Here is a 17039-nt window from a genome sequence, read left to right on the forward strand (position 1 = left end):
CAGTAGTTTAATTAAAGGTTAATAATTTGTTGGGTGTAAATTTTACTAAATAATACTTAATTAATTTTCTAAAGGATCAAATTCTAGCCATTTAAATTTATCTAAAAAAATGCATAATTTTACAAAATTGGAAAGTTAATTCTAGGCCTTCGATCTTGCATAAACGCACCATTTTGTCAACAGACAGCTCGGTGTTTTTCCCGCCACATAATTAACCGGCTGCGAATGGGGACACGTTCAGTCACCGGCCGTGATTTCGTCCAAATGCATTACCGGCCCCACGCAATAATTATTAAAGATAAATTTCCGTTTAATAGGGATTTTTACTTATTTTCACAATTACCCCCTAACATTCATTATTATCATTTCACCAGATCATTTTTGTTAATTTCCATATTCAGTGATCGTACTTCGGGATGAACCAACAATAAACTACTTACAAAATTATAAGGATAATATTTAAAATAATTAGACTCTGAGAGGTTAAATTAACATTTCGCAATAATTCATTTCTGCTTGGAGCGTCCGCACGGTTTCTCGGATGCGGTTGGTGAGCATCAAAGACGAAGCCACCACTACAAATAAAGTCATTCCACACTTTTTAGAGTCACGGATTCCTTTTCCACTAGGAGAAAGCTCTAGCGGACGAGGAGGAAGAAGAGATCGAACGAACGAGGGATGGCGTCGTTGAGCAAGATTCTAGTGATCGGCGCCACCGGATACATCGGCAAGCACATTGCTCTCGCCAGCGCCAGGGAAGGCCACTCCACCTTCGCCCTCGTCCGTGCCGCCGCTGGCGCCGACCAGCCCCCTGCCAAGGCCAAGCTCCTCCAAGACTTCCAGGCAGCCGGCGTCACGCTCGTCCACGTACATGTTTCATTGCTTGCTTATTTATCTGCAAATTTACACCATTTCAGTTTCAGAAAACTTCAATTTGATTTTGCCCTAACTTTCGATTTCTCTCCCTTGAATCCTTCCCTTTTTTGTGAAATTAAAACAGGGGGATCTGTACGACCACGGGAGCCTGGTGAGCGCCATCAAGCAAGTCGACGTCGTTATCTCCACCGTCGGCACTTTGCAGTTGAAGGATCAAACCAAGATCATCGACGCCATCAAAGATTCCGGCACCCACATCAAGGTCTGTGATCTTCGTCCCCCAAATTCCAATCTAGCTACCCAACTTATGCACTCGGAACCAATTGTTGAATTTGCAGAGGTTTGTACCTTCCGAGTTCGGCAACGATGTCGATCGAGTGAACGCCGTAGAGCCGGCCAAGTCAACCTTCGACATCAAGGTACAGATCCGAAGGGCCGTGGAGGCTTCAGGGATCCCTTACACTTACGTGTCCAGCAATTTCTTCGCCGGGTACTTCCTCCCAACGCTCGGGCAGGCTGCAGTTGCCGGTCTTCCAACCGACAAAGTCGTCATTTTGGGTGATGGGAACGTCAAAGGTAACTCATTAATCTATTTCAAATGAAAAATCGTTATTATTTCAATATCTAATTGTGATTTTCTATCCTTTTCCCACCAATTCAACAGGTGTGTTTGCCAATGAAGATGACATCGGAACATACACTGTAAAAGCAGTGGACGATCCCAGAACATTGAACAAGGTCCTGTATCTGAGACCACCAGGCAACGTCCTATCGCACAACGAGCTCGTTTCTCTTTGGGAAAAGAAAGTCGGCAAGACCTTCGAGCGGGTCTATGTTCCTGAAGAAGAAGTTCTGAAGAAGATCCCAGGTTCTACTTGACCAAATGTTGTTTTTTTTCTCTCTTTTTTTTTTTTTTGCCTTGTGATTTAATTGATTATTCCATCGTTTTTATCCTTTTCTCTTACAGAATCTCCTTTCCCATTGAACGTGATTTATGCAATTCATCACTCGGTCTTCATCAAGGGCGACCACACCAACTTCGAGATCGAACCATCATTCGGCGTAGAGGCCTCGCAACTCTACCCCGATGTCAAATATATTTCTGTCGACGAATACCTGAATCGTTTTCTCTAAGAACAAGTAGAACATTGTCGTTTTTCAGTAGTTATGGATGCAAATAAATCGCATGTTCATGTAATCATGTTTGTTATCTGTTTGAACTCCATTGTAATCTCTCTTTGTCCTTCTAACTGCTCGCGTGAGGTTGGGGAAGACGTTCATTTTTCGTATCAAAAATATGTTTATTTTAAATTAATTAAAACATAAATAATATTATATTAAATAATTATAATTATTTAAACTTATAAAAATCACTTTAAAAAGATTATAATCATTATAATAATATTATAGTCATTAAATAATTACTACTATAATATAGTAATTAATTAATGACTATTATAATATTGTACCACTGTATAATAATTAATTAATAATAAATATAGCAATATTTTGTTCGAATTAAAAAAATTTATTAATTTAATTAAAAAATTGATTTAAAGTATTATATTTTTTATAAAATTAAATTTATAAACTACATGACCCATTTCATGAGAGTTTGTTCTAGTATGTTCTAGCTTTTGCATGGAGAAGCCTCTGGCCCAATACCGTCCATTGTCCATGAACAATTTGATTTTTTTTAATTATGTTTATTGTTGCTCTTTATTTTTCTTTTTAATTAGTGGTGCTATAAGTCGACCAAGAAAATTGATCTTAAATTTTTTATTTCTTGCACCCTGACGAAGAGCAACCATCCAAAAGATTTAAATAATTTTATATTATATAATAAATAGGGTGATATGCTTTGTAGAAAATCCCCTTAGTTTCTTCATCTACCACATATTTTATCAGTTTATAGGATGATATACATGCATTAGATATAATTTATATGATGATATACATGCATTATATTTAAATAATGCATGTATCTTTATTATTATGCAATAATAAAATGTAACAAATAAAATATACTACTATATAGGTATTAATAGAGATATCTAGTACAATATTACATCAATATTTAGACTAAATTGTAATTTATTATTGATACTCTCTAAACAACTCATAATTACCTTCATCTGCCACATAACTCGTCTTTCTTTAGACTGACACATTATACGCATGATACTTTATTTATGAATTTTTTTAGTTAGCTTATGTTTTTAACTATCACTCACAATATTTCTAATCAACCACATAATGTCACTTTCTCTGGGCCGATACACTATGCATATGACTTAAAAGTTTAATTTAATTCGTGAACATCCCTAAACATATATCCTTCATAGGAATGACTTTCCTTTGGGTTAATCACCCTTAGCATGGGCATACATCTCTCTACGTTAATACTCCAAGTCTCTTCAATAGTTACCGCATTGGCAATATTATATGTTCGACTAAGCAGCAAAAATAAAGAAGAATACAAGAAAGAAAACTGTTAAAAACTTAGCTAAATTCAGTTATCAATAGATTGGTATCAGATACCAATCGATTAACACTCTTTTTAATCGATTAACAATACGTGGGAATCGATTGACACATGCGCTAATCGATTACCCATTATTGGCAATCAATTAGTACAACAATCAATCCGATGATGGATTTCGAAGGTCACTATTCACGAGTTCATTCACTTTAATCGATTGGCAAACGTCAATTGATTCACCGATCGATTCAGAAACCTTCTGTGGACAATTCAATGAACCTTTATCAATTGGCTCAATCGATTGGTGAACATCAATCGATCAGCCAATCGATTGAGAAACTCTCTATGGACATCCTTAAATTCAATAATCGATTAGATCCTTATGGTAATCAATTTGGCAACCCTCTATTTGTGAATTCACGATTAGCAATCGATTAGGACCTTCTCCACACGATTGATATCAGAAAACCTAATTTTCTAAATGTGATTTTAAGCTTGAAAAATCCTAAAATTACGTCGTCTATTGCGTTCTTTAAGGATAATGCGAAAAACTCAATTCATAGGTTAAATCATAACCTATCCATACTACATTCAACGGATATATATCAATTTCACTTATCCATATGAAATCAAATAGAAAAATTGATGTATATATGCCAAATCATTAAAAAATAATCCTCACACCTTAAAAACTGACAATAAGCTAATTTTTAGCTTTGATACCAATTGTTAGTGATCTTGTCCGAGATCGAGAAACTGGAAAACTGGAGATGACGTGGCTTACTGACTGGTAGAAGAACTTGATCCTCGCTTACCCGCTCTCTGCAAAACAAAAACCAAACCAGGGAAGGGGTCCCTAACGTTGGTTCTCCGATGCTCAAATTAGGAGTAGAAGTGGTGAGAGAAAGCAGTGCAGAATGATAATAATCTTACCCCTCAAATATGAAACTTCCCTTTCTTTTATACTTTTTCTTGTGACCCTCTATCTTCCTCTTGTTTAATGGCATTAATTACCTTATAGAAGGCATCTTTGTTTTGACTTCCTTGCATTCATTGATGGAGTGTTTTCTTTTGCTTTGGTTTCATTTAATGACGGAGTGTTCTATTTGATTTCCACTTCCCCTTTGTTCTAGGCCATGCGTTGTACCGGGCGGGTGTCCCAGTCGGCCCTCTCTAAGCCGAGCGGGTGTCTCGGTCGGCCCTCTCCGAGCCGAGCAAGTGTCTGGTCGATCTTCTCCAAGCGGCCTGTGTATATCCGAGCGACCACTAAGTCGACCTCCACTAGGGTTCAACGGCTAAACCTCTCGCCTGACTTTGACCACCTTGACTTTGACCTGCACTGTGGCCATTGACCCGGGCCACGTGGGCCCCTCCTTATCGCCGCATCATATAAGCCTCCCCTTCAAGTCTGGTCGAAGGAGGTTGCAAGTCCGACTAACTAGATAAGTGATGCCTTAAGTGGTTTCCTCAGCTATTCAGACTGTTCTCAATCATCGTCCACTCGGATTGTGATAGATCCCTTAGCTCAATCAATGCTCAAGCCGATTGATCGGCTTCCGATCACCTTCGCTACATCTGACTAGGACAGATGGACGTTCGGCCATGTGACCCGTCATCTTCACCGATCAAGACGATGAACTGCCGCACTTGGAAAATTTTCCTTTCCTAGATCTGGGCGAGCCCGGTTTCTACTGTCGTCATCTGAATTTCTCGAAAATCATGCAAATCCCTACTCATTAAGGTCGAGTACGTGGCCATACTTTTTAATTAAGGTCATTATATGCAGTCGGCTGACCGCATGCCACGTGTCCCACATTCTGTCGCTACATGCCTAACATGACAGGCAGATAATCGCTGCTGACGTGATGAGCGCTTGTTCGAATTCGACGACTAGATCCGCATCTAGGTTTTCACTGTTGGTTAGTCCTAGGAAAACGTACCGATTTCACTGTATAAAAATTTTTTGTACAAGTGTCAAATCTTTCCTTAAATAACCTATTGTGTTCTTTAGAAGTTAAATTAGGAATCGCAGACGGAACTTAACATCATTGATTCCAAATTTAACTTATCTGTTCTTAATGGTTTAGATTTGAATCGCAAGCGGAACTTAACACTATTGATTCAAACTCACCTATGTTATTAATTCCATTAAATATTAATTTCCAAAATTGACTTTCAGGACTGCATGGCGAGGCACATGACCTTCTTGGATATGGGAGCAACCACCACCGCTTAGACAAAGTCTTTTAAGGAAAGCTAATATTTAATTTCCTTAAATAACTCTAGGTTAACCAAAAAGAACAATCGAATCACACACTACAAAAAGAGTCGCGACTAACGACTGAATATTCCGTCGGTAAATGAGCTTTCCGACGGAATACCGACGGAATTTCTGACATCGGGAAGAATTGGGTCGGTGCTTAATTTACCGACGGAAATTATATTCAGTCAGAAATTACCGACGGAATGTATGACTTCCGTCGGTATTTATTAACGACAGAAAACTTATCCTGTCGGCAAAGGGCAAACGACATGTAACGGAGGTTGCCGACTGAATCAAATTATGTCGGTATTTTACCGACGGAAATAAACTTTTCGTCAGTAATCACCGACGGAATTAACCTTTCCGTCGATAAAATACCGACGGAATTATACATTCCGTCGGAGAATACTGACGGAATTCAATTTTCCGTCGGTGCTTTACCGACGGAATTCAATATTCCGTCGGTATTCTCCGACGGAATATAGAATTCCGTCGGTGAACACCGACGGAAAGGTTAATTCCGTTGGCATGGTATCGTAAAAACTTGTTGTTGTTCAATAAATTACCGACGGAATGTAGATTTCCGCTGGAAATTACTGACAGAAAATTGAATTCCGTCGGCAATATGCAGTAAAAAATTTGAAATCACTACCCTGCATTTCCCACTTATCATATATACAATTTTTATACAATAAAAATCATCACAAACGATGGTAAGACAAGCACAAATCATACATAATCACAATCCACATAATCAACAACCAACACAACATACAATATGCTCACAAACAAATAATAAAACTGTCTAAAAAATAATACAAAACATATAACAAGTGGCCATATCTCCAAAATTTAATACAAAATAAAACATAACCAAATATCAAGTATTGACAATCATAAACATCCAAAAGTACTGATAAGTCAACGTTAAATACAAAATGTCCAAACTTACCATGATACATCACCTACACATAAATCCAAATATAAACCTGTAAAAGTCAAATATAAGAGATTATAATCAGACTGAATCGATATAATTGTAATATATAACTAATTTTGCATGTAATAAAATACCTAAATTATATTGTAGATATCCAATGATAGTACGGTGGTGAATGTATCAATATGGACTCCTGCAAAATGCAATACAATTTAAGATAAATATCTAAGAATATCCAAATAGAATAATTATATTTGACTTAATTAATGTATGATAAATTAAAATCACTTAAGAATCTGAAACCTAAAAACAACTACAATATACTTTAAGCGTACAACTACTAAAATTAAGCCACCTCCACAACCACTTAAGAATCTGAAACCTTATAAAAACAACTACAATATTCATTTTATGATTGAAGTAGTTCAAGTTATTGTATCATAAGCCTAATGAGGACAACAGACAAATCTGAACCTTTAGGTTATGCTTAGAACCTTGTCCCATTAGAGGACAGATTATGCATGAAATCTAGTGTCTATGAGTTTGCTTGTCAACAGAGTTGTATTGGAGTTGGTTTGGCCATGGAACAATACAACACTAGTACTCAAAGAAACAATAAGAATATCAAGTTAGTTTCTGAGTGTGCATAAGCTGCACTCCGAATTTACTCGATAGTTGAATTAGGGAAAGGTTGTCTATCTCGAAAATTAATCGGGTTAAGTTTGGACACTTGGATTATTAAAAAAAAACAACAAATGAAAGTTTAACAAACTTAGAGTTTGTCACTAGGCAAAACAACTTAAAGTTTAACAAATTAGAGGTTGTGGAGGGCTTGGTTATTGGTGTTAAGGATGGTTAATCAATCAAATAAGACACTCTTAGTATATCAATAATCTAGCTTCTTTATTTTTTCTACTTCTTCCAGTAGCATGGTTAAAGTGTGGTTATGAGAAATTTTATGATGGAGAAAGTAAACCAGATGTTCGGTTCACAATCAAACAATACTAATATTGAATTAATAACAACTAGGAACTGTAAATAACAACACTAATATTTAAGACATAAGCTATATGTTTAAAAAAGGAACATAAATTATTAATAATTAAAAAATACTTACGACTTTCCGACAACCCTAAGAACTGTAGATCCACGAAGTGGTGGTGCTGGATAATTTGCTATGAGATATAATATCTACAAAATAGCATTACAACACATCATAATAAAGTTTACAAATACGATAATCAGGCAATAAAACAGGATTGAAGCATAACTTACTTGATGAACAATAATGCTAAAATGTAATCAATGCTAGACTCTGGAAATAGTTCTACTCAACATCAACAGTTTGTAAGTCATCGTCGCTAGACTCTGTTATTTTCTAATCAAAGTTATATCAGACCTACAATTGTTTTTTATAAAGTTTACATTTCTGCATAGTTAACATCTTCCAGAGAAATCTCCAAAGAATATTACCCAACGAAAGACAAACAATTACAAATAATCTAGATTCCTCTGCAGAGAGCCTATTATACAGCATAGAAATCAGCAGCGTAGATGAGATTTAAACCGACCTAGGCTCTCTCTCGCACATTGGAGAGACAAACTCAGTCGCTAACAGATCCGATCTCATACGAGAAGCAAAAAAACTAGAATCGAAAAGCAGTAAGCAGTGTAGATGGGCACGGGCCTGCGGCGCCCGGCCTGCCGAGAGTAGGGGCCTGTCGCGGCCGGCCCTACGATAGCCAGCCGCCACGAGCAGGGGCATGCGGCGCTGGCCTGCAGCGAACAGGGCCCTGTGGCGTCGGCTTGCGGCGCCAGCCTGCATCAAGTAGGCGCCATCGACGGCCGGCTGCCGAGAGCAGGTGCCTGGGGAGCAGCCGGCAGCGGAGCACACGCCCGGGGAGCAGGCACCGGCGTAGCGCCGACATGCGTGTAAAACAAAAGAGATGAGGGAGGAGAGGAGCATACCAAAGTCGCCTGTTGCTGATCGCCGACAACGAGAGAGGACACGAGGCTGGACGCCGAGATCGCCGGTTGTCAGTTGCCGATCGCCGAGGAAGCGGAGAGGAGAGGAGATCAAGTTCGCGCGGAGAGGAAAGTTGCACCGTGCCCTAATTTCACTCTGTTTTACCGACGGAATTGTGGATTCCGTCGAGGTTTACCGACAGAATTATGATTTCGTCAGGGTTTACCGACGGAATTATGATTCCGTCGGGGATTACCGATGGAATTGTGATTACGTCGGTAAACTCTAACCCTGATCGGATCGCCCGATTAGCGATATATACTGACGGAATGTTAACTCCGTCGGTAAACATCAATACCCGAACCCGTTAAATGAATTGTCGACTGAAATATATATTCAGTCAGAATATTACCGACCGAAATATATATTCAGTCAGCATTTACCGACTGAATTAAATTCAGTCGGTAGTTACCGACTGAAATATATATTCAGTCAGTATTTACCGACTGAATTAAATTCAGTCGGGAATGCCGTCGTTATTTATAGGTTTTTTTGTAGTGACAAATTCGAAAAAGAAGAAAACACAAACTCGAAAAATAAATTTGATAAACTAGATCTAATTGCCTCTTGTATTTAGAATTCTTACAAAGAAAATAACTAGTATGATGCGGAAGAAAATTACTAGTTATACATTCTCTTTGTAAGCTAATGACCTCGAGATCTTCTGTTGTATTCCTCGCCTCGCCTTGGACGTCGTGTGGGCGACGATCCTCTAAGATGAACACCACCCAAAAGCTTCTTCCTCTTCTTCTAAAATCCGGTCACCACCACCACAAAGGAGAAGAGAGCAAAAGGGAAAAGAGAAGGGAGAGAGGGGTCAGCCACTTGAGACCTCCAAACAAAAGAATAAGAGTTGTGTCTCATGAAGTCCCCTCACCCTTTTTTTTATATTAGTTGCCCAAGGCAAATATGGGAAGAATTTTTACAAAAATTAAAATCTTCCTCTAATTTTCCTTTTTCCTTTTAATTTTTCTTTTTCTTTCCTCTTGATTGAATCAATCACCAACATTGATTTTTTTGATGATATTTTTAATTTAATTATGGTCGGCCCCTTGCTTGGGCAACAAAAAGGTGGTCGGCCACCTCATCATGAGAAAAGGAAATATATTTTTTAAAAAATTTTACAAGAAGAAATATTCTTATAAAATTTACAAGCTCTCTTTCCTAAAGTAGGAGTTAAAAAATGAAAGTTCTAAAAATTAAAACCATGTTTTAAAATTTAAAACTTCTCTTATAAAATTTCCTTTTTTAACATGATGATAGAAAATTTTAATTTTAAAACTTATCTTCCTTTTTTTTCTTAATCCATGAGGATGGTTAAAAAAGAAAAGTTTTAAAACTTTTAAAACTCTCTATTAAAACATGTGGCCAAATTCAAATAAGAAAAGTTCTTTAAATTAAAATCTCTCTTTTAAAACTTATAGTTTTCTACAGAGAGAAGATTTTAACAAACCTCATTTTTGAATATTGTGGCCGGCCCCTTCATGTTTGGTCACCAAGCAAAGGGTCGGCCCCTACAGAAGAGGATGTGGCCGGCCCTTGCTTGGTCACCAAGCATTGGACCGGCCCACTTCTTGGACACTAAGAATAGTCTTACATTTGGATGGACTTGAGGCTATAATGAGGCTACGACATAGACCTAGAGGATAAATTGGTTTTGGCCTTCCGATGAGCTTGAGTATCCCGTGTTCGCCCCGAACACACAACTCAAGTTCATCGATAATAACTCATTCCACTAGAGAGTTATTATTGACCTACTGCACCAATCCTAAATTACATTATGGGCTCCTTCTTATCATGAGTGTGTTAGTCTCCTTGTGTTTAAGATTACGAACAGCCACTAATTAAGTAAGTTACTGACAACTCACTTAATTAATATCTAGCTCCAAGAGTAGTACCACTCAACTTCATTGTCATGTCGGACTAAGTCCACCTGCAGGGTTTAACATGGCAAACCTTATGAGCTCCTCTTGGGGGCATTCTCAACCTAGAAAACTAGGACACAGATTCCTTCTATAATCAACAACACACACTATAAGTAATATCATTTCCTAACTTATCGGGCATATTGATTTATCGAGCTAAACCTCACCCTTTGATAAGTCAAAGAAATAAATATTAAATATATGTGATTGTTATTATATTAGGATTAAGAGCACACACTTCCATAATAACTAAGATCTAGTTCTTTTACTAAGTCAGTACAAAAAGAACTTACTAAATAGTCCTACTCAATACACTTAAAGTGTATCAATGTAATTTATTAGTTAAGATAAACTAATACTTAATTACACTACGACTATTCTGATAGTTTGTTCCTTTCCATCTTAGTCGTGAGCAACTGTTTATAATTTATAGAGAACCGACAACATGATCTTTTGAGTGTGACACCACACTCCATGTTATCTACTATATAAATTAATTAAACAATTACATTTAACAAATAAATGCAAATATTGACCAATGTGATTCTTTTATTTCAAAAATAAATGTTTACGAAAGCTAGGCTTTTAGTATACACTCCAACATTCACAACCTCTGATCGGACAGATGAGGTCGATCAGCTGCTAGGTTAATAAGCTTCGCGTATGCCGTCGTCTTCCCAACTTCGTGCTTCGTCTGAGAGCTTCATTGATCGATTTTGTAGCATTTGTTTATCGCCTCCCATCTTCGATCTCCTTGAGTTTTTGTTTCTTGTCTTGTTCTTCGCCCTTTGTTTCTTCGACGTGTCCTGATGGCAAGCTCGTCACAAGCTCCTGTCACCGCCCCTAGACTCTGGTACACAACCATAGAGTCCAGGTTCAACGCATGTAATGCAGAGAGTTTGAGGGTCGATTGGGAGCAATCCGATCGATTGGGATCCGACCGTTGCCGTTGTATTTGTTGGTGCGGTTAGCACTAACGGTCTAACTCAGGTTTTGATGAATGACAAATCAGGTTAAGTTAGGTTCGTCGTTATCTAACACTCTGATCGAGTGTGCAGGATAAGTCCAGACAGGTCGACGGGCTGACCGGATGTCTGGCACGAAGTCCAAGCGGGTCGACGGGCTGACCGGACGCTTGGCGAGAAGTCCAGCTAGGTCGACGGGCTGATCGGATAGCTTGCGAGAAGTCGAAACGGGTCGACGGGTTGACCGGACGCTTGGCGAGAAGTCCAGCTAGGTCGATGGGCTGACCGGATAGCCGGTGAGAAGTCCAGACGGGTCGAAGGGTTGACCGGACGTCTGGCAGGTGAGTAAAGGTAAGTCACTGGAAGGGAGTGACTGTGAGGACGCGTTCCTGGGAAGGGAACATTAGGCGTCGATCCGGCTTAGATCCATTTCGGATATCTAAGTCGAGATCGTGACTAGATTCCGGTCTCGGAAAGACGGAATCTAAGTCATACTCTGTTTTGCTCATCTATATAACTGTGCTAACAAACTATTTTGCAGGGCATACTTATTATTTGCCTCCGGACTAACGTTTGTCTTGCAGGACGGATTCTGCGGGAAAACAGGGTCCGGGCGCCCAGAAGGGATCCAGGCGCCCGGGAGGCAAATTTCATCCAAACTCGCGCGTCGCCACGTGGAGCTTGCTGGTTGGACCTGCCACGTCCCACCAGGGCGCCCAAAAGGGATCCGGGGCGCCCCGAGCCTCATATAAAAGGAGGGTCAGAGGGGAGCTTCAAAACATCAACTGAGAATCTACTGCTTGCTCTACTGCTCTACGCTCCTGTGACGCCGCGAGGCTATAACGACAAAGCGCTTTCTTAAGTCTAATTCTTCTTCTCTTGTCGGTATTTTATTTCTGTCAATTCTTGTACTTAATTACTTTGTAATCATCATTCGAATTGATAGTGATTGCCCAACGAAAGTACTCACGGAGTACGGGCCTTTGAGTAGGAGTCGTCACAGGCTCCGAACGAAGTAAAATTACTGTGTCTGTTCTTTTAAATTCCGCTGCGCTTAACTCTTTTCAATGTTGTTTTTTGAATCGATATTCACCCCCCCCCCCCCTCTATCGAACTCTCATGATCCAACAAGTGGTATCAGAGCAGGTACCGCTCTGATTTGGTGCAACCACCAATCAGACAGGGGTGAAAATATTAACTTTTATTTTTTCTTTTTTTGGTTTCAGTTTTACGCTTAGTTCTAATCTGATATTATTATTAATTGCTTTGGAAATTTCTTCTTCATTGCAATTAAATCTAAATTGGTGCAACACAAACTTAGATACTTCTATTCTTTTTCCAGCACTGCTAATCCAAGACCAAGTCTTGGGATTTTTTTGTTTGTTTCTCTTGTCGGGAAATTATGACTCTTCTAGAAGGACGGAACCCCTGCGAACCACCACCATACGATCATGAAGACTTCAACTACTGGAAGCGATTAATGGAATGCTTCTTAGGAAGCGTAGATATCGATTATATGCTAATTTTGAGGAAACCTTCTCAAAACTCGAAACTGAACAAAAAGGTAAGTAACATTTTTTGTAATATTTTACCTAACAATATTTTATGCACATTAGAAAAGTACAAGAATGCATATGAGCTGTGGACCCAGTTGATCAAGCTTCACGAGACGCCGATGGAGCTAGAAGATCAAGTTAAAGTCAAATATGGACTCGAGTCAAATCCAGCGGAGAAGCCTACTGAATTAGGGGTTGCGCTCAAGGTTAGTAATATTTACCAAAATACCCCTGCTAATAGTAGTTTAAATAATCAGCATGATGATAAGTATGAAATTAGTCCAAGTATGGTGCATGATAATCTAGATTTAAATGATTTAAATTCAAAATCACAAAATAATCTAGACTCTGATCAAGTCAACCAAGACTCTGATCAATTTGGCATCAACCTTGACTTGGTCAAACAGAACAATGACCAAATCAATTCAAATAATTTAATTAATTCAGAAAATTTAAAATTAGGTGAGCATTTAGACATAAATAAGTCAAACATTAAAATAAATTTGAATTTAAATGCTAAAAATGAGAAAATGGATAAAATCAATAAATACCTTGATAAAATATTTAATAATCAAGATAAAATCAGTCTAGAAAATGCTATCCAAAACCAACATAATTTAATTAATAAAAAATTAATAAATTCAATCAACCATATCAATTTAAAAGACAAAGAAAATATAAGGATAAAATCAAACACTTTGATAAAATCAAAACGGAATTTAACAAACCTAAAATTAAATGTTAAAGATAACATGTTAAACAAAGATAATTTTGAAATTTTAAAATTAACAGCTAATAACAGATTAAAAGATAAACCTTTAAATAAATATAATCTAATTAATTCAAATTTAAAAATAAATAAAAATTTAAGTTTTAAAAATAATCTATTAAAGAAAGATCATTCAATTAACCCAATAAAATTGAAATTGAAAGAAAATTTAAATATTAAATATACTCTTTTAAATAAAGATAATTTGACCAATTTAATTAATTCAAAATTAAAAATTTAAATTTAATTAAACATTAAAACTTAACTAAAACCAACTCTAATTATACAAAAATCTTAAAATAAAAAAAACCAATAATTCAGGGGGAGGCTCCAAAATAGCTGGCACCTCCAAAACTAACATACCCGACAGGGTAAGTCAAACCAACCCACCCGGTAGGGTAACAAGGACTAATTAGAAAGGGACCAAGTTTAACTTGACACACGGTACTGGTGAAGTTTTAGATGATAGTACGTTAGGGAAGCTTAGTCTATGCATGTCTAGGAAGATATGGCTTCGACCTGGTGCATTTGCCTAAGTGGAACTAGCCGAAGCTACCCCTTACAGATCCTAACTAGTTAGACTAAGGTTTTGTATTAAGTTCAGTGGATAGGACTATTTGGAAAACCTCGAAGGCATGGTTACTCTAATGATGTCCAGGTGACTCACCATAGCCCAGAAGTTTATCCAGAGAATGTCTATTTGTTGAACCCAAAGCTAAACCTGAATCTAACACAAGTTAAAAACAAACCCTAAAATTGAACCGAATTCATCTCACAAAATTATAAAATTCCTTGATTGAAAATATAGATCGGGTGAGATAACTAAAGATTTAACATAAAATTAAAATTAAAATTAAATTAAATTAAAAATAAAATTAAAATTAAAATAAAATAAAATTTAAATTTAAATTAAATTAAATTAAATTAAATTAAATTAAATTAAATTAAACTAATATTAAATTAAATTAAAATAAAATTAAATTAAATTAAATTTAAAATTAAAATTAAATTTAATTTAAAATAAATTCAAATTTAAAATTAAAATTAAATTAAATTAAATTTAAAATTAAATTAAATTAAATTTAAAAATAATTCAAATTTAAAATTAAAATTAAAATTAAATTAAAATTAAACTTAGTTTTCTAAAACCAAAAAAAATTTAAAAAAATTACCTTAAAAATTATTTTAACTTAAAAATTATTTAAAAAAAATTATTTTAGCTTAATAAATTATTTTAACTTTAAAAGTTATATTAAAATTTTAACTTAATAAATTATTTTAAAAATCATTTGAAATTAAAAATTATTTTAAAAAAAAATTATTATTATTTTAACTTAACAAAATATCTTTAAAATTATTTAAACTTTAAAAATTATTATTTTAATTTAAAAATTATTTTAAAAATTCTTTAAATAATATTTTAAAAATTCTTTAAAAAATTCTTTAAAAAATTATTTTAAATAAAATTCTTTAAAAATAATTTTCAAAATTCTTTAAAAATTATTTTAAAAATTATTCTCAAAATTCTTTAAAAAATTATTTTAAAAATTCTTTAAATACTATTTTAAAAATTCTTTAAAAAATTATTTTAAAAAAATTCTTTAAAAACAATTTGAAAAAATCTTTAAATACTATTTCAAAAATTCTTTAAATACTATTTTAAAAAATTCTTTAAAAAAAATTATTTTAAAAAATTCTTTAAAAACAATTTGAAAATTTATTTAAAAAATTATTTTAAAAATTATTTAAATACTATTTGAAAAATTCTTTAAAAATTTATTTTAAAAATCCTTTAAAAACAATTTGAAAAATTCTTTAAAAATTATTTTAACAATTCTTTAAAAATTATTTTAAAAATTTTTTAAAAATTATTTTGAAAAAAAAAACTATTTGAAAAATTCTTTAAAAAATTATTTTAAAAATTATTTTCAAAATTTTTTAAAAAAAAAACTATTTGAAAAATTCTTTAAAAAATTATTTTAAAAATTATTTTAAAAATTCTATAAAAACTATTTTAAAAATCCATTAAAAAAATCCTTTTTAAAAATCCTTTGAAAAAAAATTATTTTAAAAATCCTTTTAAAAACTATTTTAAAAATAATTTTAAAATTCTTTTTAAAATTATTTAAAACTTATTTCAAAAAATATTTTAAAAATTCACTTTAAAAATCTTTTAAAAATTTATTTTAAAAATTCTTTTAATAACTATTTTTTAAAAAAAACCCTTTTTTAAAAAAAAACTCTTTTAAAAATCATTTAGAAAAAAGAAACTTTTAAAAATTATTTTAAAATTCTTTTTACAAATTAAAAGACTAAAAGTCATTCTAAAACTAAGACACTTAAGTTAATTAAAACTTTAAAATTTAAACTAACTTAAAATAAAATTTGAAGCTTAAATTAAAAATAAAATATAAACTGAAAATTTAACAAATAATTAAAAAGTAAATAATTAAAGTAAAAAACTTCAAACATTAATTGTAGTCATTGTACTTTAAATTAGATATGACCTTAATTTAACTCAATCAATCTTAATTTTGACGTTAGTCAAATTAAACGTAACTTAGGTTACTTTATCAAAACTTAAAGATTAAGTAAATGAAAATAAAAGATAAATTATAACTATTATCCATTGATATTAAGACAATTAATACGAACAGATAAGTCAAGTAAAATAAAAGTTAATTAATAAAATATTGATAATGATTAACTATTATTAAGTTTGTAATAAATTACTTATTACTTATTATTAAGAATAATTGATTACTCATCTTATTCTTATAAAAAAAAAACTATACCAAGTATATAAAAATACTTATATAAATAATATACTCATAAACATAAGTGTTACTAACACTGCATCCACCAAAACACTTAGGTACAAAAATGTATTGAGGCTGTAAAATTTAATATAACCAAACCTTAGTATTAACTTAAGGGGAGATATTAAATTATGGGGAGTATCAAATTCAGGGGAGGTTTATTTTGTTAATCTCCTTAAGTGTTATTTTTTTCTCTTTAAAATATCTTTAGAAAATTCTATCCCAATTACTTTGAAAATCTTATATTAAATATTCTTAGCAAATATTTTCAAAAGCTTTATTTTAGATATCAGGTTTAGGAGGAGGATTAAATCAACATTTAGCACCTAAATTATTTTCTCCACCTTAAACATATTTTTTTAGTTTTGAAATTGAATTTCGATGTTCAAATTTAAAGTTTTTACAAACTTAGTCAGTG

The 17039-nt window shown here is 34.1% G+C and overlaps 1 protein-coding gene across 1 annotated transcript; it reads left to right on the top strand.

The window, feature by feature from the left end:
- Positions 1-585: 585 nt before the first annotated feature.
- LOC122038698 (phenylcoumaran benzylic ether reductase Pyrc5-like) lies at positions 586-2126 on the top strand. Its single transcript, XM_042598583.1, has 5 exons — positions 586-867; positions 1001-1138; positions 1215-1452; positions 1541-1744; positions 1844-2126. Exons 1-5 carry the CDS (start codon positions 679-681, stop codon positions 2008-2010), a joined length of 936 nt encoding a protein of 311 aa, XP_042454517.1. The 5' UTR covers positions 586-678; the 3' UTR covers positions 2011-2126.
- Positions 2127-17039: the final 14913 nt, after the last annotated feature.

This window comes from Zingiber officinale, chromosome 1A, assembly GCF_018446385.1.
Source record: "Zingiber officinale cultivar Zhangliang chromosome 1A, Zo_v1.1, whole genome shotgun sequence".
NCBI lineage: Eukaryota > Viridiplantae > Streptophyta > Magnoliopsida > Zingiberales > Zingiberaceae > Zingiber > Zingiber officinale.

Excerpts from the sequence above, each read along its gene's own strand:
- LOC122038698 (XM_042598583.1), top strand. The coding sequence starts at position 679 with ATGGCGTCGTTGAGCAAGATTCTAGTGATCGGCGCCACCGGATACATC. Across the intron at positions 868-1,000 it reads CCGGCGTCACGCTCGTCCAC|GGGGATCTGTACGACCACGG; the intron begins GTACATGTTTCA and ends AAATTAAAACAG. Across the intron at positions 1,139-1,214 it reads ATTCCGGCACCCACATCAAG|AGGTTTGTACCTTCCGAGTT; the intron begins GTCTGTGATCTT and ends TTGAATTTGCAG.